Below are 23749 nucleotides of genomic sequence, written 5' to 3'. Positions count from 1 at the left end.
ATTTTTTTTTTTCTTCATCGTTTGCATATATGTTTTGAGGTCACAGTGAAACTGCATTAGTTTCGAGTTTGCAAAATTTTGGGAGTATTGGAGAAAAGTAAAAGGCAACTTGATTTTGATGGTTATTTAGAAAAATAGAACAGCTTAAGACCATTCTATTTTCTTTCTTGATTTCATTTTGTAAAGAGCTTACATGAGTAAGATATACTTACGGTACTGTTGTTTTTTTTATTCATCTTTAGAATTTATTTTTGTGAAAGAAAATACGTCATCTTTAATACTTTATTTTTCATAACAGTGAACTGTTTATTGCGATATTGCTGTTATAAATGTTTTCAAGGCTTAAAAGTTGTTGTATTTAAATAAATATTTATTTCAAGGGACAAATTTCATGGTTAAAAACTATTTTTATACAAAAGTGTATTTTGATAATTGCTCAGAAATTGACATTAGAATATATTATTTTGACTATGAAATTATAAAGAAGAGAAAAAGACTTACAGTTTATGTTACAAAAAAAATTACTGTGCCTTTTAATTTTTAGACAAAGGAAGTAATGTGGGAATATTTTTACGAGGCTTTAATTCAGATTCAAATGTTATCTAAGTACGATTGTTACTATTAACTTTTGACTATTGAGGTATATATATATATATATATTGTGTAATTTTCTGATGTTTAACTGTAGTTGTTTAAAAGCTGTTATCTAATAAAGCATATTAATGTCTCTTGACGGAAAGGGTTGTGTCATTTCTTTTAAATATTGAATGCTAGCATCTCCAAAACCAGAACATTTAATCATTCTTTTGGAACACTACAAACTATTAATGGTTAGTGTTGTCCAGTTCTTTTTTTTTTTTGGGGGGGGGGGGGGGGGTTAGGGCATACAGTAATAATGAAGAATACTTGCAATTTTTAGAGGCACCTGCTTTTTCAAGTTGTGCATGCATTTGGAATTAATATTGTTTTCTGATCTATGCTATTGGGATAACTTTTAAAAGATTAACCTCTCCTGAATTCAAAATAATATTGAACATTAGATTTAAATAAAACTTGTTAAATGCAAGTTAATACTGTGTGAGGTACAAGGTTGATGTGAACAATGCGCAGAAGTTAAAATGAGCACAAAGAAGAGGCTCATGGGCCAAGCTGCTCACCAACACATCAAGTTGAATTCTTAACTTGTATGAAACTGGCAACAGGTGAAGGATTGGTGGCAGCAATAGTGATCAATATGGAACATACTCTAGATCATGATGCTTTCATAACACCATAGCACTACATAATATTGTATGCAGAGTCGCTCTTGAAGATTTTGAAAACAAATTTCTGTATGTGTTCCTGTGTTGAGCTTTACACCCCTCCTAGGACTCAACTTTTGGCATATGGGTCAACGTTTGAATATTAATTTCTAACAATGTGTATGTTGATACATGTAGATCATAAAGATGGAAAGCATGGCAGAAAAAAATATTCAGGTTTAGTGAATTTTTTCTACCTACATGTACCTTCATAGCCTGACTGAACAACAAAAGAAAGCATTTTGCTGTTTAAATTTACATCTTTCTCTGAATATTGCTTTTCTTAACTAAAGCTTTTGTTATATCTGTGACCCCATGACTTTTATGGGATCCCAAACGGGAGGGGTGCAGAGTTCAGTTTAGTCAAATGTAGGGGAAATCTTAGATACTTTTTCTCAAGATAAACAATGCTATAATTTGTGATTTTATTATGCCAATGCACTTGAACTTTTGGTTTAGTCTAGCATAAAATGAATACTTTTCTAAAGATTAAGCTTTTAAATTTAAAAAAAAAAAAACCTGTAAAACTAAAAATACTGGTAGTAAAATACAACAAAAAATTTGATGGTAAATTAGATTTATTTCTGTCATAACAAGAACAACTATAAAACTTATGCCAATATGTAGACATGTATATTAAATAAATCACAGCATCTTATATATAGATACCTGTACCAGCTAAAATGTAACGTAAAGGAATTAATAGATTTTTATATAATTTCTTCAAAACTTAATGTTTCTCTAATCTGCTTGTCCTTGTAATCCAAAAAAAAATTAATACATTTCTGATATTAATCAAGATGTTACATAAATGCCATATAATATGTCAGTTTAATTTTGCACTCTTTTAATTGAGTTCGTTTTCACATATTGGTTGGTACATGTATTGATGGCAGTTTCAGGGACGGAATTTGATTCGACTGGAAATGCTTTAAGAATATCTCGCTTTTTCATTGGCTAAAGCAAGTCTCCTGATGTTTCCTATGCACCCAGCGGAAGCTTCTTGGAGATCCTCATCCTGTGAGCCTACCATTTTCATCAAAGGCTACAAATATAAATTAATACATATTTTTGGAAACTATCATAAAATGTTCAGATACTTAACATATTTGTGAAACAAAACTGTAACCATATCAAGAATATACCATGCATTCAGAAAATGGACAATCAAGGTTTATAGAATCAGAAAATACAATGAAAGAATTCATAGAATTTAGTGCATCTGAGGCTGCATTATCCTCATCCTGCTTTTCCTTCTGTAGTTGTTCACACTTAAAATGATTTTTTTTTTTTACTTTGGTCTCAGGGGTTTACACTGAATGTAACACTTTGGCTCAGCTGATTTGATTGAAAATGTAGAAAAAAAGGGGGGGGGGGTTGCTGTAATGTTTTCGATGAGGGAAACTAGAGGGAGAGATACCACGTTTGAACTTTGAATATGAAAGATTGATTTCCTTCCTTTAACTATGAGATTATTTTCCCAAATCATGACAGTGAGCTCCATATGAAAAAAAAAAATCCACTGTTAAACTACTTTATATGATACATTTACATTTATGCAAATAGTTCCCTGATTTAAGAGTTATGGACTATTGCTGCAGAGTTGAGAAAGTCTCATCAAATACAGAGACACCAAAATATACTTCTGTGGTGCAAGTACATGTAATTATTTAACTGTGCAGAGATAGGCATACTACAGTTCAGCACCTGAACAACACCGGCTTCGTGCATGGTAATACAGTTCTCGGGGTTCTTGGACAGTTGATATAAGGCCCGGGCGGTGGATCTGTGTACATTTTCATCCTGCGATTTGAGATATTTCACTAGCGGAGCCACCGCCCCCTCTCGTCCGAATGCTGTTCTGTTATTTCCCCAGTTACAACACCTAGCTATGGCCTCTGCTAAATGTCTCCGTAGTTTATCATCCACCTGTGAAAAAATATTCATGCATGTTAAAAGATTCATTTGATTGTATTGTGAATATACGAATACCCTACCAGGCATTTATCCTAGGAATAAGAGTTCAGACACTGTTTTGATAGTGTCTTGCATTTCAATATTCAGAAATGAATTCAAACATTTTAGGAGATTAAATCTAAATTTGGCTTTTAGCAATTTATGTGTGACAAAATATCAATGTATAAAGGGTAAAGCTTGAGCTATATTTAACGAAGAGATTGCACTTTAATTTCTAGATTAATTAATTGATTTATAAGCACACAAGTGGATCATATGTGTAACTATCAAGAACTCCAGGAAATATGCATGCAAATATCTCATTTGCCAATTAAATCTATTCATAAAAAGATTGGTGTAAATACTTTTGGCCATACATGTAGCTAGTATATATATTATCCTATATAAAGATACACATAATACATATGTGGTAAATGTGTATTAGTGTACTTCAGAAATTTTCTTTTTTAATATTAAGAAACACTGTGAAATACTTGATGATATTTCAGTGATTTTGTTTCATTATTATTGGAAGGGATGAATCCATTAACTGTTGATTCGCACATTAAGGTAGACCTATACTCGGCACTAAATGGGCTCAATCATTAAAAGCTTAGCTTTAAATGATAAATATACATTCTAGCAATACATATACAAAAGAAAATATGTATGTTTACATGCTAGTTTGTTTGTTATCACCTCTCAGACGGGTGTACCCCCTTGCGAAAATTATTGACAATTATGAAATTTGCCAGACGTCCGTTTTTCCTAAAAATAATTACCAATTTTGGGAAAATTAGAACTGAACATACAAAATATAGTATAAATATTTATTTAAGCCATATCTCATCAATAGTTTTGCGCAAATTTTTGTAAGTAAGTACGCTTTATGGACCTGATGTATCAAAATAGAATACAAAAAATGCAATGCTAGTATCGCGTTTGGTAATTTTTTTACTATTTTATGGACTCAAACTTAAATTCATGGTGTTTATTCTATAGATTGACATCTTAGAAAAAAGATTTTGTAAATAAATGATATGTTGACGGATTACTTTTCACGCTATAAGATCTAAACCAAGTAGTCCCTGACGAAAAAATCCGTAAAAATCACATTTTGCTACAGTTTTCTGCCTATATCTGTCAACAATGTTAGATGTCATTTAAACATTAATTAATTGACGATTGATTAAAATCGAAATAGCTTCTGTCTCTAAATTTAAACCGGTTTTAGTAAAAGAAAAAGAAAAATTCGGGGGGGGGGGGGGGGGGGGGGTCAAAATAAAGAAGATATAAGCATACCTGAGATCCTGGTTAATCAGAAACTTCGTTTTTCATTTTACTTAAACAGAATCGAGTTTCTCAACATGTATCATTTCTATCTCTCATAGAATACATATATTACCGTTCTAATTGCTTATTATTGCCATTGCTTACAACAGCGATGTAGAGCAAAATCAATACCGGGTATCAAAAACGCTTTGTAAAAGTCGAACCAATATTGTAAATTCCGTATTATGACGTAGTGCGATACTCGGACTACTTTAAATAAGAAAAACCACTTTTTAAAAAACTGAAGTTAATGAATGTTTATGATTTGTATGTGTGATAGTAATGTTTAATTTTCACAAATGATTAAGAGATATATGATCATGATGGACATATAAAAATGAATACATGAATTTTGAAACATGATTTTTTTTTTTGGCTATCAAATGAACATGCACGTGGAATTTTTTTTTTTTAAAGGACATGTATATCCAACAGAAAATTTTTTTTAACGATGTAAAAATGCAACTGAAAGAGCAAATTGCATGCTGTTATTTAGAAAAAAAAAAAAAAAAAAAACCACAGCTTCAATCAAAATTTTCAATCAAAATGAATACACAGAAAAATTAATGCATGATATGTTAAATTCATTCATCGTGTACAGTATGCATTGTTAGCGAGGATATTTTGTCGAGAGGCACTGTGGTAAAATGTGTGATTGAGTTAAACCACTTCATTTCTCAATCTCCAGACAGTACCTGACTCTGATATCTACTACCCTTCCAAGCGTACTGAAAAAACACCGAACCTGTTATACACATCGCAAGAAGAAAAGAAAAGCAAAAAAAAAAACCAACAAACAAACCCCAAAAAATCATCCCCAAAACCGAAGTTGTGAAGCAATTAGAGATTCCTGTTATCAGATTTGCTCAGTGTTATCTTTACAATGAATTGCAATTGGGGGCTCTGTTTCAGTTAATGTCAATTACTTAATTTAAATGTAATTTTGTTGCCTCTTTGAGAGCATGCACAGGTGGTGCACTCTCTCTCTCTCTCTCTCTCTCTCTCTCTCTCTCTCTCTCTCTCATGCATATTTTTTCATAAACTCACAATAGCAACCAAAAGAAGAGGTTTTTAAAATCAATTTCAAAATTTTTATGCTTTGAATCTTACATCAGCTGGAACAATTTCCCATCTAGCAATGCTTTTTCAAAATAATTTATGCTTTGATTGCCTATTCCACCACTTACTGTGTTTGTAAGTCTGGCTAACATAGGAACCACGCCATGGTCTGTGATGACTGCTAGGTTTTCTTCATCTTTGGCAATGTTTGCTATAGCTGCACACACACTGGCTAGAACCTCTCGATGGTCCGATTTCAAGAGACTCACAATCAGTTCTAAACCACCCACAAAAGATCGCACCATTTCTCCAGCATCCTATTGCAAAATAAATTATATGTATACATGCCTTTTGATCTATAAGCATGGTATCTGCTACATTTCACCAATATTGAAATTTTTAAAGAAAATTCTGAGAACAAAATACTCTTAGACATACCTTTGCATTTTCAATACAAGGACATATGGCCCACGCAGCACTGGCCTGTACATCCGGATTCTGATTCTTGAGCAATGACCATAGTAATCGGACTCCGTCCAGTTTGTCGATGATTCTATAACCAACAAAATAAGGAAAAAAAATGTCATCATTGCATACTTTCAGGCAATCTAAAATCTCATAATTAACTTTAAATTTTTTTTTTACCCAATACATTACATTACTCACGACAAATCTCAGCTTACTCTATATTTTGCTAATTTATTTCAATTTTACTTTCAAAAGGTTTATGAAAAATGACTGAAATATGGGGCTGTACTTACACCATATTATCCTGTTCCTCCGCACACTGCCCAACAGCCCGAGTGACATTGACAAGGAGGGCCTGGTTTGTGCCGGTCAGTAAGTTGACCAGAGGGGGGATCCCTCCGGCTTTCCTGACCAACATTCTGTTGGGAGGGTCCTTAGCTAGTTCACCTAAACCACCAACCACATTGACCAAGACCTACAAAAGCCATATTTAGATAAAATCATTTTTTATGCTCTCCAACAAGAGAGATAACTCCTGATGCAAATTTTTGGGGGGAAAATTTTCACTACAAAAACACAAATGTTGCAGCTTAATAAAAAAAATAATGAACAAAAACTGAGCATTGATCATAATGAACAGAGTGTTTGACCCCCACCTCCTCAGGCTGGTCGTTCAGTAGTCCCACCAGCTGTTCTATTGCCCTCAGCTCCTGGAAGCGGGTCACATTCTCCGGACTAATGGCACACTTCCAGATGGCTCCGGTGGCTGCCGCCAGCAACTCCTTGTTTTCAGTTTTCTGTAGCAGGGACACCAGGGGGTCCAGTCCCCCATACTGTCTAACCAGATCTCGCGTCTCCTTCTCCTCCGCACACTGTCAATAAATACCACTTAATATTAGGTACACATATAGGTAGGAACAGTTCAGCTTATAGGGAAGTAACAGGGGTGAGCATTTTTTATTTGCTTTAAATGGAATTTGTAGATCCTATATCTTTTTGATATGTTTTAATACATAAGGGAACAGCACTGACTTCATACAATAAGCATGAATTTATTAATAGCTTGTTTGATGCAACTGTTTCACTGTACAAGCTTGACTAAAATATTTATTGATATTAAATCTATTTGTTTTCGAAATTCTTGGGTACAGTTTTGAAACAATTCCTATCCAATCAGTTTAACAATGTTGCTCAGCATCATTTACATATACTTTGGCATGTTTCAAATATATACCTTAAAACTTAAACACAACAAAAAGCAAACAGTACCTTGAATATAGCTGATGCACAATGCATTTGCAGTTCATCTGACTGGCTCTTTAAGTTCTTCACTAGATCCTCTATCATTCCCTCTGTTCTTATAGCTAGTCTGTAACTGGGCTGTTGGCAAGAAAAACAGAAGTTTTTACAATAGCAAATCCATATTTTATGTACATTATTTCATACATATATCAGCTTCATGTCATGAAGAAATGAAGCATTGTGTTAAATAGTACATGTACTTGGTTTTTTTTTTTAAGAAAAATGTATGAATAATTTACTAATTACTGGTATTTAAAAACTGTGTTAAAGAAAAAAGATAAGTTCTGACCTCTGACGCACACTCCTGAAGGGTCCCAACCACTGGAATCAGCATGTTCTCGTTGGGAGATTTGAGGAGTTTGGCCAGCAGGGGGATGGCACCCGCCTTCCTCATGGCCTCTTTGTTTTTCTTGCTCTTGCTGCAGCTCCACAGAGCCAGGGCACCACTGCGAGCCACCTCAGCATCCTTGTCTGCCTCTGGACTGGTGGCAGACACTATGGGGCAATCCAGGAGACCCACCTAGAGACAAAAAAAGGCACAACTTTTGTAAACTGAAAGCAAGTACTGTGGTTTCATTAATATTCAAGGGTATCAATTTTCGTGGAAAAAGTGAAAATCACAGTTTCAAGGATACGTAAATCCTTGGCAAATGACCCTATCAATACAAAATGATAGTAGAAATTGCACTTCAATGAACATTTAATTTCATGGATAAACTTAACAACGAAATCCACAAAAAATTGGTATTCAGCGAATATTGATGAAACCACAGTATTCAACTTTTGAAATTGTTTTGATGAAACGTTGCCTTAAATCATGACAACTCTCTCTCTCTCTCTCTCTCTCTCTCTCTCTCTCTCTCTCCAAATCTACATATAATTACTGTACATACCAGTTTTTTTATGCCTCCATGCTGTCTGACGGTACGCCTGGCCCGCCTGAACTTGGCCACGTTGGCAATGGTTTCAGCAGCCAGACACTTGAGATCCTTGTCGGGGTCACGCAGGATCTTCACCATTGTCTGTAGTCCCCCCAGGTCAGCGATGGCCCGCCTGATCTGAGTATTCCTGGAGATTTCTTTCAAGATCTTGAGTGATCCAATCTTAAAGTAGAAAATCGTCAAATGAAAATAATTCTTCCTTTGTTAATCTTGTTAAATAGAGGATAACTATTCAATGAAGATACATTATGTGTAAAAACATAGTAAGTTCTAATTTTTAAATTTAAATGATAGTTATATTGTCAATTAAAATAGAATATTTTTTTTTAATTTTATGGAATAACTAGCAAGAAGAGTATTTCATCAGCTTTTTGTAATAAGTTTAGCCCAAAGGTAAGCTAGCAGATACAGTGTATTTTCAAAATGCCAAGATATTTTCTAAAGATCATTTCCCTACAGTTTTCAGCGCACGTACCTTGCATTTGACTTCCTCTGTGTCTAGCAGGTTGATCAACACCTCCAGACCCCCCACGTCACGAATGGCCAACTGGCACGTCTCCTGAGCAAGGTTGAAGTCCCTCATTGAACACAAAGCAATGATGGTGGCAGTTTGGTTTCCACCCTGAAATAATGAAAAATCATTTAACAGGGTTTTATATTAGACAAGAGTTTAACTAATGCATTTTCATAATAATTCTGTTCATTCCAAGATTATTTAAGACATAAAGATTTCTATCCAATGAATTTTTCCTTAGATGATGGTTCTAGCAATAGAATCTGTGCCCTTCCTTACCTTGAGGTATTTGACCAGTTTCTGTATCTGCCAGTACTCAGACGGAAGATCAGCATTTGTCTCACTCCTCCTCTCTACTGCCTCTTCCTCCTCCTCACTCTCTGTGGAGCTCTCGCTGAAGGAGTCTTCAGCATCAACTGGGGTCTTTGTCTTCATCCTATCAACAAGAATAAAGAATGCAAATTTAGTTGTAGGAGTCCGTGCAGTGGAGATTAGGAAAGATACCACAGTGTGTTGACACAAGATTTTTATGAAAGTTTTGGATTTCAAGAAGAGAAAAAAAAATTTACCTTGGAGAAGTCTTCTTCTTCTTTAGCTTCTGTGTTTCTCGTTTATCTCTGTAAAAATTGAAAATTTGAGATGGTTGATACAGTCATAATTGGTATTTTAAAACATCAATATTCCATGGACAAAGCCCAAATTCAGAGTGCAACTTTCAAATGAAATTAAAGAAATTAGAAATCTTCACTATTTATAATTTAAAACTACATTTATAGAAACTCAATGTTACAAAGGATGAAAATGAGGATGATGATGATTACAAGAAACTCAACAACACAGGTTTTCATGCAAGGGAATTAAACACTTACGGTTCCTGGTATTCCTCCATCCCGAGTGCTTTCCATTTGAGAGATGGCTCCAGCTTCTTCTTTTTCTGTGCCTTCTGCTTCTGTCCTTTGTCCTTGGAGTCTTCCTCTGTCTTCTGCTTGGAGCGGTCAGGACGGTAGCCTGCGGTGCTCTCTCTATCATCATCATCCTCCTCCACGCGCCTTGCATCCATGTAATCATCCTTCTCCTGGACTTTGAGATGGAATTCCTATAAGTCAGGATAAAAATTCCTTGATAAATATCTAGCCACATTTGTTCTTATAGACTTCAATCACTTATTGGATTTCTACTGTAATCATGTTTACCGTAATTTTAATTTTATTTCTTATAAATATAGACTCCAATTTTCTCATTTAAGAATTTTTTTTCTCCTAATCTTCTTTAGTAAAAGTAAGACAAAATAGTAAATTTAATAGTTAGGTATTTTGAATAACTGATGAATTAAACTCCAAATCTCTCTCTGAATATTTCGCTTAAACTTTTTTTCCATGTCACTTTCTTACCTGTTTGTCAATCATCTCTGTGAAGTGGGCACTCTTGTCCTTGAGCAGTGTGACCAGCTCCCTGTAGGCATCGCCCTCCTTCTCGTAGTTCATGTCGCCGCGGTTGTCTGGGCCCTTAATCAAAGACACCAACATCCTTAAACTTTTCATCGGCACTTGCATTTTCTTATTTTAACTACCTTAGAAATAATCCCTATTCAAAAGATTAGTTGGCTTTTGAAATTATGATTTCCCAACAAATTTCCTTAAATCTGCATGCATATGCACAAAGATTTACAATATGAATAGAAATCAGTTAACCTTTTTTTCCTTTATATATACTAGTGATGCCCTGTATCCAAATCAAAATACCCTGCAAAAACTGCCAAAAAAAACCCAGATGCTAAGCATCATTTATTATTAATTTCTAATTAGAAGCCTTTATACAAATAATTATTTGTAGTACTGGGTAATTTCAGGGATATATTCTGACAGCTCAAGGCCAAAGTCGGTATGTATTGCAGTCGATAATGCAAATCTGTAGATTAACTGAATCAATATTTCATGAAACATTTTTTAAGTTCGTCCCTAAAAACCAGTTAATTTGTGGTCTGTTGACATATTACGTCATGGTAACTACAGGTATATCAAACAATTAATCAGTCATCCGAAGGTTTAAAAAAATAAAAACACTACAAAAAGTCAGGTTTTTTCATTTCATACTTTGAATTAACAAGTAACAGTGTTTCTTTTATCAATATCATATATGAACATGTATATCGGTATAAGTACCATATTTTCAAAAAAATATTTAAATTAGAAACATTTAGAAGAAAAATTGTCTAATTTAAAACTTCTTCAAAATATATGATAGATTTTTTAATCTGGTGATTACTTACAGCTTACAAGGTAAGATATTTTCTCATTGCTTATAAGCAGTAACAAATAAACAATAATTTATTTTTAAAAAAATACAAATGTTTTTTGCAAAAAACTTGTTAAAAATTTATTGAACATCTGTAATTTTCACAGTACATTTTCAAAAAATGTTTTTTTACACTATAGAATCTAAGATATCATTCCTAAATAAATAGTCACCAAAAAATAAAAGGTGACCATGCACCCGAGGTCAATTGCACACATTCTACAGATACTGTAACAGTTAACTTTATTCATGTGTGTATCAATTTTTTTTTTTTTCAACTCAAAAATTAGAATCTTTTATTCTGGTATACTTGTGCAATATTTCAAATTTAGAGTTATGTCTCTTTGGTCACATAGAGCCACCAATATATAAAACATGTATATGTATACCTTGTTCAGATAGTAGCCACTGGTATTGGCGGTGATGTATAACATATTTCCATCGAACGGCCGAACTTCTACGTACGCAATGTCTCCGTGAAGCTGGCGTTGAGGAGGAGCGCGACAGCCATTTTTGAAAATGTATCCGTCACCTACAGATCAAGTTATACATTTAAAATCACATAAAGTAAGAATTCAAAAAAATCAATTCTTGAGAAGTGTACAGTTATTACTGCAATCCTATTAAATCATTGTTAAATTAATTAGTTAACTACTTGAATTATACAGCAACTACTTGAATTTACTGGTAAATTGGGCTCAAAGACTTGCATGCATGCAAACTATATCCTTTTAGTTAAACCCTTTCTAAATTAATCTAAACAAAAATAAAATGTACAGTATATATATATAAATATGAATATGCTTTATGTAGTCATCAAGATTATTTTTAAAATATGTGGTATTTTTTCTAAGATTATTTTTAAAATATGGTGGTATTTTTTCTAAGATTATTTTTAAAATATGGTGGTATTTTTTCTGCATTAGAAAACTTTAAATTTCTCCTCCCAAAGATAATGTTTACATTAATATTTTTAATTTACTGTTTCTATTTATATAAACCAATCTGATTAATCTCTGCTTCATTGTATGACAGTCAGCCAAGTTTCTCAATCTTATTGGGATACCTCATCATAATCATGCTTAACCTCTCCCCCCCCCCCCCCCCAAAAAAAAAAAACAACAAGAACAAAAAACAAAAAAAAACTTGGTATCATTTAAGAACTGTTATGGTCCAAATTAAAATTTTACTAAGCAATGAAAAGAAAAAAAATCCTATAATTTAATTTTGCCTACATTTTAACAGCTTATACATACATTGGTAGGTTGATATAATGTAAAAAGACAATTGGGGCTTACGTGGAAATCAACATACTACATGTATAACATGACTATAGATCTATTGATTAATCTGTAACATACGTCAGGGGATCAACAGCACGTGCCACTGTCACGTGCCAAAAGTATGTCAACTTTTTCTTTTCACTATATATTTCATTGAAAACCAACATTTTTTAAAGATTTGTTGAAAATAACCCCTATGCTGAATTTTTGTTGTTGCGAAAATGTTATTTTCTTCTATAATTACAAAAATATCATGTTTTTTAAATTTCTGTTAGCCATATTTTTGTGGGAAAAGCCTCTAAGAAGCTTTAATTTAAGCAAAAATGTATTATTGTCGTCCTGTACAAAAATAGGTCTGCTATATATTCCTCAGGAGAGAAATATTTATTTTGACATAAATTAATGTTTTTTTCAAATCTTAATTACCATTAAAATTTAAGTTACAAGCAAACTTATCAAACTAGTAGGTTTATGCAGCAAAATAAAATGCTAAAAAATACAGCTCATATTGCTTTAATAAAAATTTCTTCAAAATCTGAAAAAAATAACAACAAAAACCCTTTAAAATACAAGTCTTGTTTACAATGAAATATATAGGTATTAAAGAAAAGTTGACATACTTTTGGCACGTTATTGTACATGACATGACTCTCACACCTGCATACATCACAGTTTTTATTAATATCATTTCATTAAATGACGTCATTGTCTCCTAGCAGACTAGACTGAACTGTCTGATCCACATATGGTACATGGTCTGAGTCAAACAAACAGGAAAGGGATTCATGTACTTTAAAGGGACTTGGACACAATTTGACTTAAAAAATCTTAAATTTTATTTTTCCATTTTCAATGTTTATACTGATAAAAATAGAAGTTTATAATGCGATGTCAAAATTTGAAAGTCAAATATCAAGTTATAAGCAAGTTACAGAGTTCGTAATTCTTTGTTTTGTAAACAAAGCTCGAATATTGTCATTTTTACATGTGTGTTGTATTGGTGTAATTTTCAATCAAATGTATCTTTCTTTTGTTGATAATAGTATTTATGAAGATACTGAATTAGTTAAAATTGTTTTTACATGTCATTTTGTCTAAGAAATGGTAATTCTCTACATTACATTTTTTGTAAACAACTTTAAGACTCAAGCTTTGTTTACATTACAACCAATTCTTACCTCTGTATCTCGCTCGTAACTTGAATTTATAACATTCAATATTTTGGTCAATCATTTAAAATGCACCAGTAAACCATTTTATGCATAAAAAATGAAAAAAATATTTTTGATCACAAATCGTGTCCAAGTCCCTTTAATATTGCATTGTGACCAAAATATATTGGGAAAAGATTTTAAGACAGCAGGTTATTTTTCCATACATATTCAAAAATACAATTGTATTGTTTTAAATAAAGAAGTTAATTACTTCCTGTGTGATATTTCGATATACATGTATAATTGTTTTCTTTTGAAAAGATATTAAAACACCCTGACATTTTTACAAGAGAAGCAACTCTTTATAGTTAATGAGGTGGAATAACACACCTGGAACATATCAGTCAAATTAACATTAAATTATTTGATTATGAAAGAAAACTGTATGTATGTCAAATAAGCAAAAAATTTGCAGTTTGAAAATAAAAAATGAATATCTTAAAACTTCAATTCTGAAAGTAATTAACAACAAAAGCCCCTGTGGGATTCGAACTTGGGAAGTACCGATCACAAGCCCATTAATACACAACCAATCCGACAAGAGATATTAACATAAGTTGTAGAACTAGATTATCAATCATTGTAAAATGAATAGAGTTAAAGTTTAGTAAATACAGGGTTTCATTCTCATTCAGCAGTCTTACCCCAGAAATCGATGGTTTCCAGCACGTGCTTTCTTTCATCATCTCCCGACAGTTCCTGTAGGATGGTGACTTCTCCGTCAACCATGATAGGGGTCAGTCGAACATCCCTACAGAGGCAAAATTAAGAAAAGTTACACCTATAGCAAGCTTTATGTGTAATATGGCACATACCTGTACAGTTATATTGTAGATTTCCATTAATTATTAGAAATTTATATCGTTAAATGACACAAGAAGTATCCCCTTACAGATTTCAAAATCGCAATTTAATTTTTCCAACACTCACTGTTCTGAACTCTTTGAAAATATGACAAAAAAGTTTTTTGCTTGCAATTTTATATAATCTCGCAATCTGATACAAATTTGATAACATGGAGTTAATTTCTAGCATAAAACAAGGAATTTTTAGTGTTATCATCTTTAATCATAAAAGAAAATTTGTAAAGTTAAAATGTCTTAAATGTAGTACACCATATATACATTGTTGCTGTCTAATCTGTTACAGTACAAGAAATGCGGATCCCGTATTTTCCGCGCATTCCCGCGGTCCAAATTGCAACGCAGTTTAAGACAGGTGTATCAGGTAAAACCGCGTACTGTAACCCGAGGTAAAGTCCTCCAGCAAGTCAACGCTGCAGCGGTCTTGACCATCAATTACAGGTGAAAAAAAGTACTGAACTGACAACGGAGTTATCTCCCTCAACAAAAAATTTGACAGCTTCGCGTACATGTTACTATGAATCTATTTTTAATGGAACATCTAACATAACAGATGATATCTAAAAATGTTTTTTTAAAGTCTTATATTCATAGCCTGTGTTTTAAATAAATAAATCAGCAATGCTATTTCATTATAATTTACTTGACGATGTATTTTTACAAACCTGCATTAAAATTGACATTGCCTATTTAGAAATAGATAAGTAGCATTAATTATCACATACAAATATATTGAGAAAATTAATGTCTAATAAAGACATAATTATCAATATGGTGTTAATGAACGTAGGATTACACTCCAAAAGCTGCCAGACTTATATACTCAGTTAATGAAAACAGAAGAAAATAACAACAACTTTAATAAATACTTTGTCATGTATACCATAATGTCACATGCTTTAATTAGTTTTAAGAATACATGTACTTATGAACAGTGAAAAAAATACTGAAAAAAAATTTAAAAATGAATTTTTATGTGTTTAATAAATTAGCAAGTATTAATATTTGTACCCAAAGTGTCAATTATTATACATGGTACTGCATTGTATTCATGTTTGAGTGTTTGCATACATGTTTGTTTATAACTGACTGTCAAACTCAGTCATGATGAAATACAAACAAATGCAAACAAATTCAATCATTAAAAAGTTTTAGATTAAAACATGCAAATTATATGGCAATAAACATAATCTTTTGGGCATTTTGCTTTCAAAGTTCATAAAAGGACAATTCAATGAAAATAAAAAATAAAAATAATATATATGATTGTAAATTAATCTTCAATTTCATTGGAAAATAAGTGAAAAATATTTGCAGTTTTGCTTTTTATTCCCTGTGGCTTTCAAAGCTCAGTAAATGTGAGGTGAAAATGAATTATTCCCCTTAGTCTACAGATTTAAAAGAAAAAGGTGACTGCAAGTACGTATGATAGATGAATAAATAGCATACACTGTAAACTGTGTCTGTATAGTGTATAATCAAGAGGGCAAATTGTGTGTGTGTGTGTGTGGGGGGGTGTGCAATCAACATTATATTAAACATACTTTGTTATCTGAGCGATGCTCTGGTTCAATAATTGCTGGTCTAGTCGCAGAAGAATCAGCCTCATTTTCAGCACCAGTTTCTTTTCCTCGATTTCCTCTTGTTTTTCAGTGTTTCCTTCGTTTTCTGCGTGCTGCTTGGCGAGCTGTTCGATCTCCTTGGTGATCTCCTCGATGAATCGGAAGATGGAGTTGTCGTCACCTTCCACTGTGGCGAAGCGCTCACCCAACATGTTGGCCACTGGATCACGGTTTGCTTTAAAAAAAAAGAAAAACCCAGGCATCAATAGCAATAGAGTTAATTAACACATTATTCTACCCCCAAGCAAGCAAAAAACAAAACCAAAAAAAATACAATGCATCCATGAATGGCAATCTATTTTCTTCTAACAAAAAGGTTCAGTATATGTGGTCTCTAAAATAGGTACCCAGGTATTCTGAGGGGGGAGGGGGATTTTTAAATTACACAGTTTCACTGCCACTTATATTTGTATGTCCTGGATTGGAAAGGTTTTTGCATTTTTATGATACATATTTGTTGTTTTTTATGCGTAAACTACTTTTTTTTTGTCAACTTTAATTTGAATATGTTGCTGTTGACTTGCTGTTAAGTGTCGGGTCACTCTTTCAGGACAACTGATGTACAGATATGCTCAATAAGATAACCACATTTAATCATACTGAATTTAAAAAAAAAAATGTCCTTGTCTAATCCATTTACCAATGCTAAAAATGTTTGGTTTATGTATAAGTTATATGTAGCTGATATATCAATTTCCTAATTTCTATTCAACTGAATCTGAAACTTAATAACTGCATGATCAAAAGCAATCAATGATTTTATAATAAGTAATTTACTAATTAAAAGCAGTAAATTACAATGCATTAGAAAAAAGAAATTGAAACCACTGATCATTTCATTAACTAACTAGGGTAAACCAGCAAAATATAAATCTAACATATTCGTTGTAAATTGATAATGAAAAAATCTGCATGGTAATGAAATAATTTTAATCAAGTCTACGTGTAGCTCCAGATTTTTTTTACTAAGGTAAATTTGCTTCATTAAGAAATTGAGATTTATATTTACCTTATATTTCCAACTAATATTTAGGGCAAATATTCATGAGTATTACATTAAACAAGAACAGTTTTCTGCTGATAATCATAATTAAACCAGTCAGGGTTATTACGTGGAAAAAAGAAATAAAAGAAATTTTTTTACATTAAATTATGGTATACAGAAAACCTTCGATCAAGTTACTTTGATAGAAAAATTGAGACAGAAAGAGGGAGGCATTTTAATAAAAATGCAGACACTAACTCAAGCAAAGGTCTTAATTTTTTTTTTTACATTAAATAATACAGAAAACCTTTCGATCAAGTTTCTCTGATAGAAAAATGGAGAGAGAAAGAGGGAGGCATTTTAATAAAAATGCAGACACTTTCCCAAGCAAATCCCCCCCCCCCCCCCCCCCCCCCCCCGGATAGTTTCATTAACTAATACCAATGGTCTTAGGATAGATATAGTTACAATTTATAGAACAATTTCAAGATTAAAAAATAAAATTAATTACAGTCTCTACACTTTGAATTATCTGAGCAGTAAATGTGAAAAAGCATGTACATGCATGCATGCACACAAAGTTCTAAATAAAGTCAAGTCAGACTGCACAAGTTCAACCCTGTACAGGTCTTACTCAGAGTCTGACATGGCAATGATAATTTGTGTTTTATGGTGTGGTAAATGGCTGAATACATTATCACACTTTTTTTTATCAACTCCGATGACATTGAGTTTCCTAGTAAATATAAAATGAAGAAACAAGGAAAAGAAAATTTATGTTCTTATAATCTTATAAAAGAAAATAAACGAAGGAGAAAATTAGGGGGAAAAAAAGGTCCCTGGCATATATTTCTTCTGAGATCCAAATTAAAATATAGGCAATTATATGATGAGGTTAATACAGTGTATATCATTTGCACTCAGAGAGAGAGAGAGAGAGAGAGAGAGAGAGAGAGAGAGAGAGAGAGAGAGAGCGAGAGCATGCATATGTATGTCAAACCTTCACCTACATAAATCAGATGTAGTGAATAATTAATTCATACATGAAAGGTAAATATCATCATGAGAAGTATTAAAAAAAAAAAACCCAAAATTTGGTACAATCTTTTAAACTAGTGAATAATTTCTAGTATAATTAGGCAGGTGTACATATAAAATATGTATAATATTTTATTCTAGATATGCAACTAGATTAATATATACACGAGTCCCTATTATTTTCTCTTTACATGAATAAAAAAATTTTATATACTGGTAAAGAGATCATCATTTTAATTTCCATATACCGGTATAAGTATAATATACTTATATCTATTAACAAGAAAGAAATTTAAACCTTTTCTATTTTCAAAAAATCTACCACATTTTATGTTCATTTAAGCCCATTCTTCAAAATGTCCAAATTGTGAACAAAAATTTATAGTTTTATCCATAATGCAACAAACATTGTTTCCGTTTTCAAAACATCAGACCTATTTAGAACAAAAATCTTTTGTTCGTACATATGAAATATAATTTTTTTTCCTGCACCAATTTCTCATTTTGCATAAAAAAATTCCGAATAAATGAAGTTCCTTGTAATATATATTATACACACTTTAACAAAAATTTTATTTTCATCGTTTTCCAAGGTGCTGAAAAAAGCCAACTGTTATTTGTAAAAAAAAAAATATTATACAAATATTGACTGGGGTTGAGGGCAACATTGATTATATTAGCCCCCGAGGGACGAAATATTGCCCGACGCGAAGCGGAGGGCAATATTTTCGTCCCAAGGGGGCTAATATAATCAATGTTGCCCGAAAACACAGTCAACATTTGTTTTGTTATATGAAGAAACAAACCAAAGTTTAAGAAATTAATTGAAAACAGATCGCCGTAATTTTCTCAGCTCAACAAAGAATTCACGAATTCAAATTTGTGCAAAGTTCATTTCCAAAATATCCTCAGCATCAAACGGTCACTGTTGACATTCCGCCGACCGGAAGAATGAAAATACAGATGTTCTACCTGATTTTACTTCACAGTAAATCGCAAATCCTTATATCCATTATGATAGCAAACCGTCGCATTGCGCGTCCGTTGTTTACTTGTCTTGACTGACTGTCTATTATGACGTCACCTTGTTTTGGAGTCGCGAAGAGTTATTTACGTCATCGTTTACGAATCAACAAATCAGAGGCGATTATTTGAAAGAGAGGTAATGTTCTCTAGATATTATTCCTAGCCGGTCAATATCAAAAAAATATTGACCGGTCAATATTTTTCGGACGAGGTAATATTACAGTTATTGACTATTTGTCTATACAGAGTTATATAGTGAGAATATACTACTGAATATAACAAATATATATATTAATTTTTCATACAAAAATTTAAAAATTAAAATATTTGACCTGTCAATGGTTTGGACAACAAAATGAAGAAAGCTATCTGCTGATGTTTAAACCCAGTTAAATTTCAGGGGTTAGTCTATGTTTGTAATTTGACACTCAATTCTGTTAATTCCATATTTTACATGAGTACTTAATTCCGGATTTGGCCGTTTTCCATCAAATCGCATAAAAAATCCATAATATTAATATATAATATAAAATAACATAAAATTGCCAATGCTGAATTTTTATCAGTTTCATGTAGTTAACATCTGTCCGAAAATAAAAGCGAGATTTTAAACTTCGCGAGATGTGCTTTTCACGATTTTTCGCAGATATTAATTCCTCGCATTTAATTAGGAATCTAAGGTAACATTTTCATTAAAAGCTAAAATAATAATGTCGCACCTTCCAGGCAAGCTCTGATTTCAATCATTTTCTTGTCTCCGGATGCTCTGAGGACTTGTTCACAGTATTCCATGGTCATGGCGCTACACTCATAGTCTGATCCATCCCTCTTTATAGAGAATAGGGGCTGGTCCTTGTCAGCTTTGGCTTCTGATATTTTATCCCCACCTCTGAAGAAACAAAAAAATAATTTCAATCAACTATCTAGATACATTTATCATACATCAAGCAACATTTCTTAACGAATAGTAACCCCTCTTCTCTCTCTCTCTCTCTCTCTCTCTCTCTCTCTCTCTCTCTCTCTCTCTCTCTCTCTTTCTCTCTCTCAAATAATAATTTAAACTGGAATCAATCACCATAATCTATAATCAACAATAAAAATAACTTTTTATTTAAAATTGATAATTAATTTTCTATTATTCAAACATGACACTTATATATAAAGAATGTGAGAAAATTCACAAATGAAATAATATTACAGATATTATTTCATATCTTTTATGTATTTCAGTAATACATTTATTTTACAGATTGGATGAAAACAATATTTTTGCATTATTATAGCTCTTGTGCTAATGCTTAACAAAAGTTCTACTTTGAAATAAATAAAACAAAACAAAAAACCAAAGTACCGGTACTATAAAATGCTACAGTTAATTAAGCAAATATATCTGCTTATTCGATTCATGAACAATATTACATTTATTTGAATGATTTCATTATACTAAATAGACCTTTCAATTGCATATTTCCATTCTTAATTATAAAAAATTTCCAGGTGGTCATTATCAAAAACAATTAATGTATAATTTGTATTTTAAAAAAATTGTTCCATTACGTGTTTAATTTCAAAGATTCCAAACCAAAATATTTAACAAAATCTTGACTATTTTGCAATACTTCATTTTAAAGGTAATTTGCTAAAAGGTCAAATGATAATAATGTAAGGCTAACAAGTTCATAAAAAGTATCTTAAACAATACACAGGTATAGTTCTAATTAATATCATTTTACAAATTGACTATTTTCACAAAAAAAAAAAAAAGAATTACTAAAAAAAGGAAGCAAGTTTGCAGTTAAGGAAAACCATCATTAAAAAAAATAACTGTTACTAATTTCAATTTTTTTCAGTTGACAAGGTATTAATCACTATTCTGCTATTATAAATCAAATGAAATATCATCATAATGACAGTATACACTAAGTGACACCTCAGGAGGAGGAAACTGTAATCCTCAACAGGAGGCCCGATTGTTATGAGCTTATAAAACACACAGTAAGAGAAAATTTAAAGCTGCTTGGTCCGATTTTTTTGTTATTACAGTATACATTTTTTATCTATACAAACCATTTATCTTAGAAAGTTATGGACATTCTCCTACTTACACAAGCAGAATAAGTCTCCTTTCAAAATTAGAAATATTCAAAGTAAATAAAAATAATTCTTTTTGGGCAAACGAAAAAACAAACCAAAATGCATCATGGGAATGTTTAGAAAAGGAAACCGTTTGGTTTCATCCCCCGAATAATTGGGGTTATTTAACCCGCATGCTATGCATCGATTGTAAAGAAAGCAAACTTCAGAAATATTAGCGAACAAAACGTACACGTGTATTTGTAATGTGTCTGATCATTTCGACCTTTATTTAAAGCGATGTCAAAGTTGTAATACAACCATAACCGTCTCGTCATCAGGGTTGAACTTTAACATGAGGCGAAATAACGCGGTACCCTTTTATGCCGTTTGTTTTGTTAGCAAATTTTGTACGTATTTTTCTTCATTGAAATTTGGCTTAAATGATTGGGAAAACTACTGCAATGTCTATTATTATAAATATACTTAGCATAACCATCGTTTAAAAGCGTGCATAAAATTTGATATAAAATCGGACCAACCAGCTTAAGAGATATAGGTTACAATTAATGAATCATAACAGCATTAATTTTGATTGCTGAAGAGGCTAAAGCTTGGAATTTCTTGGAACCACACAAAATACACACCTGTCTTCTAACCCTGGTGCACTGATTGCATCCGGACTGACTGTTGTTTGCCAGGTCAAGGGCTTTTTGAAAACTAATTTAGATTCATCAGCATACTTGGCACCGAAACCATCAACATACTGTATGATGGAATTGAGCAGTTCTTCGTTTAGTTTTGTGAATTCTAATTTGCCCCCTGAACCTCCCTTGGCAGAGGTCCACTGTGCTGCTCTCTGCAGAGCCTGACCCATGACGGATGTGGACACCTAGCTGAAATAAGAATTTAATATTAAAAAAAGAAAAATCAATATTTATATCATGAAGACTGATTTTTTTCTTTCATTGTTATATACAAATGAATTCTAATGACATAAAAGTATTTCTTAACATGTAAAAAACTTTTCTATTTTTTTTTTTTTAATTCTATATTTTGGTTACACATAGATTGTTGTGGAAACTATTTAAATTGAGAAAACACAATACTCACAAATATACGAGTTAAGCATTTATCAAAATGTTAAGATATTATCAGTGTCAAAGTTTTAATGTAAAGTTTTATTCTAAGGCTTGTTTATTCATACAAAATCATAGATTTTTGGTGATAACAAATGCTGCCAAAACTAGGTTTCAACTTTAAACAAGCAGTTGATAAAAATACGCTATACTGACCGAAGCAAACTGTGCAGTAGAAGATAGAAAAGTTGAAGAAAAGTGCAGAAGAGAGCAAAATAAAATGATAAAATGTATACAATACAATACCTATATTCCTCTTTTGAGTCTGGGTTATGCTGTGGTTGTCAAGGCTTATGCGCATGCGTCTGCGGAAATAGCAACATCTCTCTAAACAAAAAAGCCAAACCAATGACCCTTTATTATCCGTAAAAAAATACTGGGAAATAAAGTAAACCAATTTAATGAAAATCATATCTGTGTAGCGTGTAAGCGAGCGAATCTAATTCCAATTGATTTTAATGAAATTGTAAGTAAACTTGATTTATGATAGGAAAAAAACCCATAAAACAATAGGGGCCTAATACGGCTATTATCATATATTTTCATTTGCATCTAAACTTTATTACATCCGTAAAAATGAGCTTAACGTACCTCTAAATTTTTGTAAAAAAAAAAAAAAATAAGTTGTTTTATTGTATATAATTAATTTTTGTGTATTTTATCGTGCATTGTGATATTGCAGATCTAGAAGGGGGGGGGGGGGGGGTCCGTAAAATTCAATTCTATAAAATTGCTGAAAATAGGCCTCGGACTCACGGCAAACAATAATTATGGAAGAATAACTGGATCCGATCCACGCATGACATGCGTTACCAAATTATATTTCATGGCCCAAATAATGTTTTACATAACTACATATTAAGAAGAAAAATAAATGATTTCCCTTCTTCTTTCATTCTCTGGACTAAGATAACAAAAACTTTCAAACAAAGCCCGGATTCATTAATGTCATCCTAGTTCTTTTTGGGGGGTTTTGTTTGATGTGGTTACTTGCAGAAGTCGGGGAATAAAATTGCCAACACCGGCTGACTATTAGAACAGACGGCCACGCGCGCGTGCCGAAGTCTTCGCGTAGCGTCGTCATGGCCGTTCCACGCTCAACGCCCAGTCATCACATTCAGCCACCGCAGCAATCGTCCAAAACATAGGGGCAGGCAGCATGCGGTTGAATGAAACTCTCAGAGGAATTTTCACACATCACTATTGTCTGAACAAGCGATTTAACGCATTACCTATAATGAAACAATTCATATCTAATAACCCTAAGTATTGAAGATTGCTGATAATATCCCCCCTTGGTTGCATATAAAATGCACATTTGCTTCGGTGACATTTTCC

At 32.4% G+C, this 23749-nt stretch overlaps 1 protein-coding gene across 2 annotated transcripts; it reads right to left on the bottom strand.

Annotated features, from left to right (window-relative positions):
* Positions 1 to 2051: 2051 nt before the first annotated feature.
* On the bottom strand, positions 2052 to 22738 carry LOC105345247 (outer dynein arm-docking complex subunit 2). 2 transcript variants are annotated; one of them, XM_011453340.4, is made up of 21 exons: positions 22658 to 22738; positions 21920 to 22164; positions 19919 to 20088; positions 16073 to 16325; positions 14310 to 14416; positions 11558 to 11700; positions 10265 to 10378; positions 9743 to 9969; positions 9443 to 9490; positions 9153 to 9309; positions 8835 to 8981; positions 8312 to 8521; positions 7708 to 7938; positions 7386 to 7496; positions 6773 to 6988; positions 6410 to 6591; positions 6087 to 6201; positions 5777 to 5965; positions 5285 to 5317; positions 3009 to 3230; positions 2052 to 2346 (listed from the first exon to the last, which is right to left on the bottom strand). In XM_011453340.4, the coding sequence occupies exons 2-21, from the start codon at positions 22147 to 22149 to the stop codon at positions 2233 to 2235; spliced, it is 3219 nt and encodes a 1072-aa protein (XP_011451642.3). In that variant the 5' UTR covers positions 22150 to 22164; positions 22658 to 22738; the 3' UTR covers positions 2052 to 2232. The 2 variants fall into 2 exon arrangements, with proteins under 2 accessions (XP_011451642.3, XP_011451643.3); XM_011453341.4 differs by lacking the exon at positions 5285 to 5317.
* Positions 22739 to 23749: the final 1011 nt, after the last annotated feature.

Source organism: Magallana gigas, chromosome 2, assembly GCF_963853765.1.
Source record: "Magallana gigas chromosome 2, xbMagGiga1.1, whole genome shotgun sequence".
Lineage (NCBI taxonomy): Eukaryota > Metazoa > Mollusca > Bivalvia > Ostreida > Ostreidae > Magallana > Magallana gigas.
The sequence above is the reverse complement of the archived record's forward strand: the minus strand, read 5'-3'. Positions and strand labels throughout refer to the sequence as shown.

What these genes read in the sequence shown, in the direction of transcription:
- LOC105345247 (XM_011453340.4), bottom strand. Translation starts at nt 22,149, where the DNA reads ATGGGTCAGGCTCTGCAGAGAGCAGCACAGTGGACCTCTGCCAAGGGA. An exon ending in GGAAACCATCGATTTCTGGG is followed by an intron (nt 11,701 to 14,309) that starts GTAAGACTGCTG and finishes CTTGATCTGTAG; the next exon opens with GTGACGGATACATTTTCAAA. An exon ending in GTAGTAGATATCAGAGTCAG is followed by an intron (nt 3,231 to 5,284) that starts GTACTGTCTGGA and finishes ATTTTTTCACAG; the next exon opens with GTGGATGATAAACTACGGAG.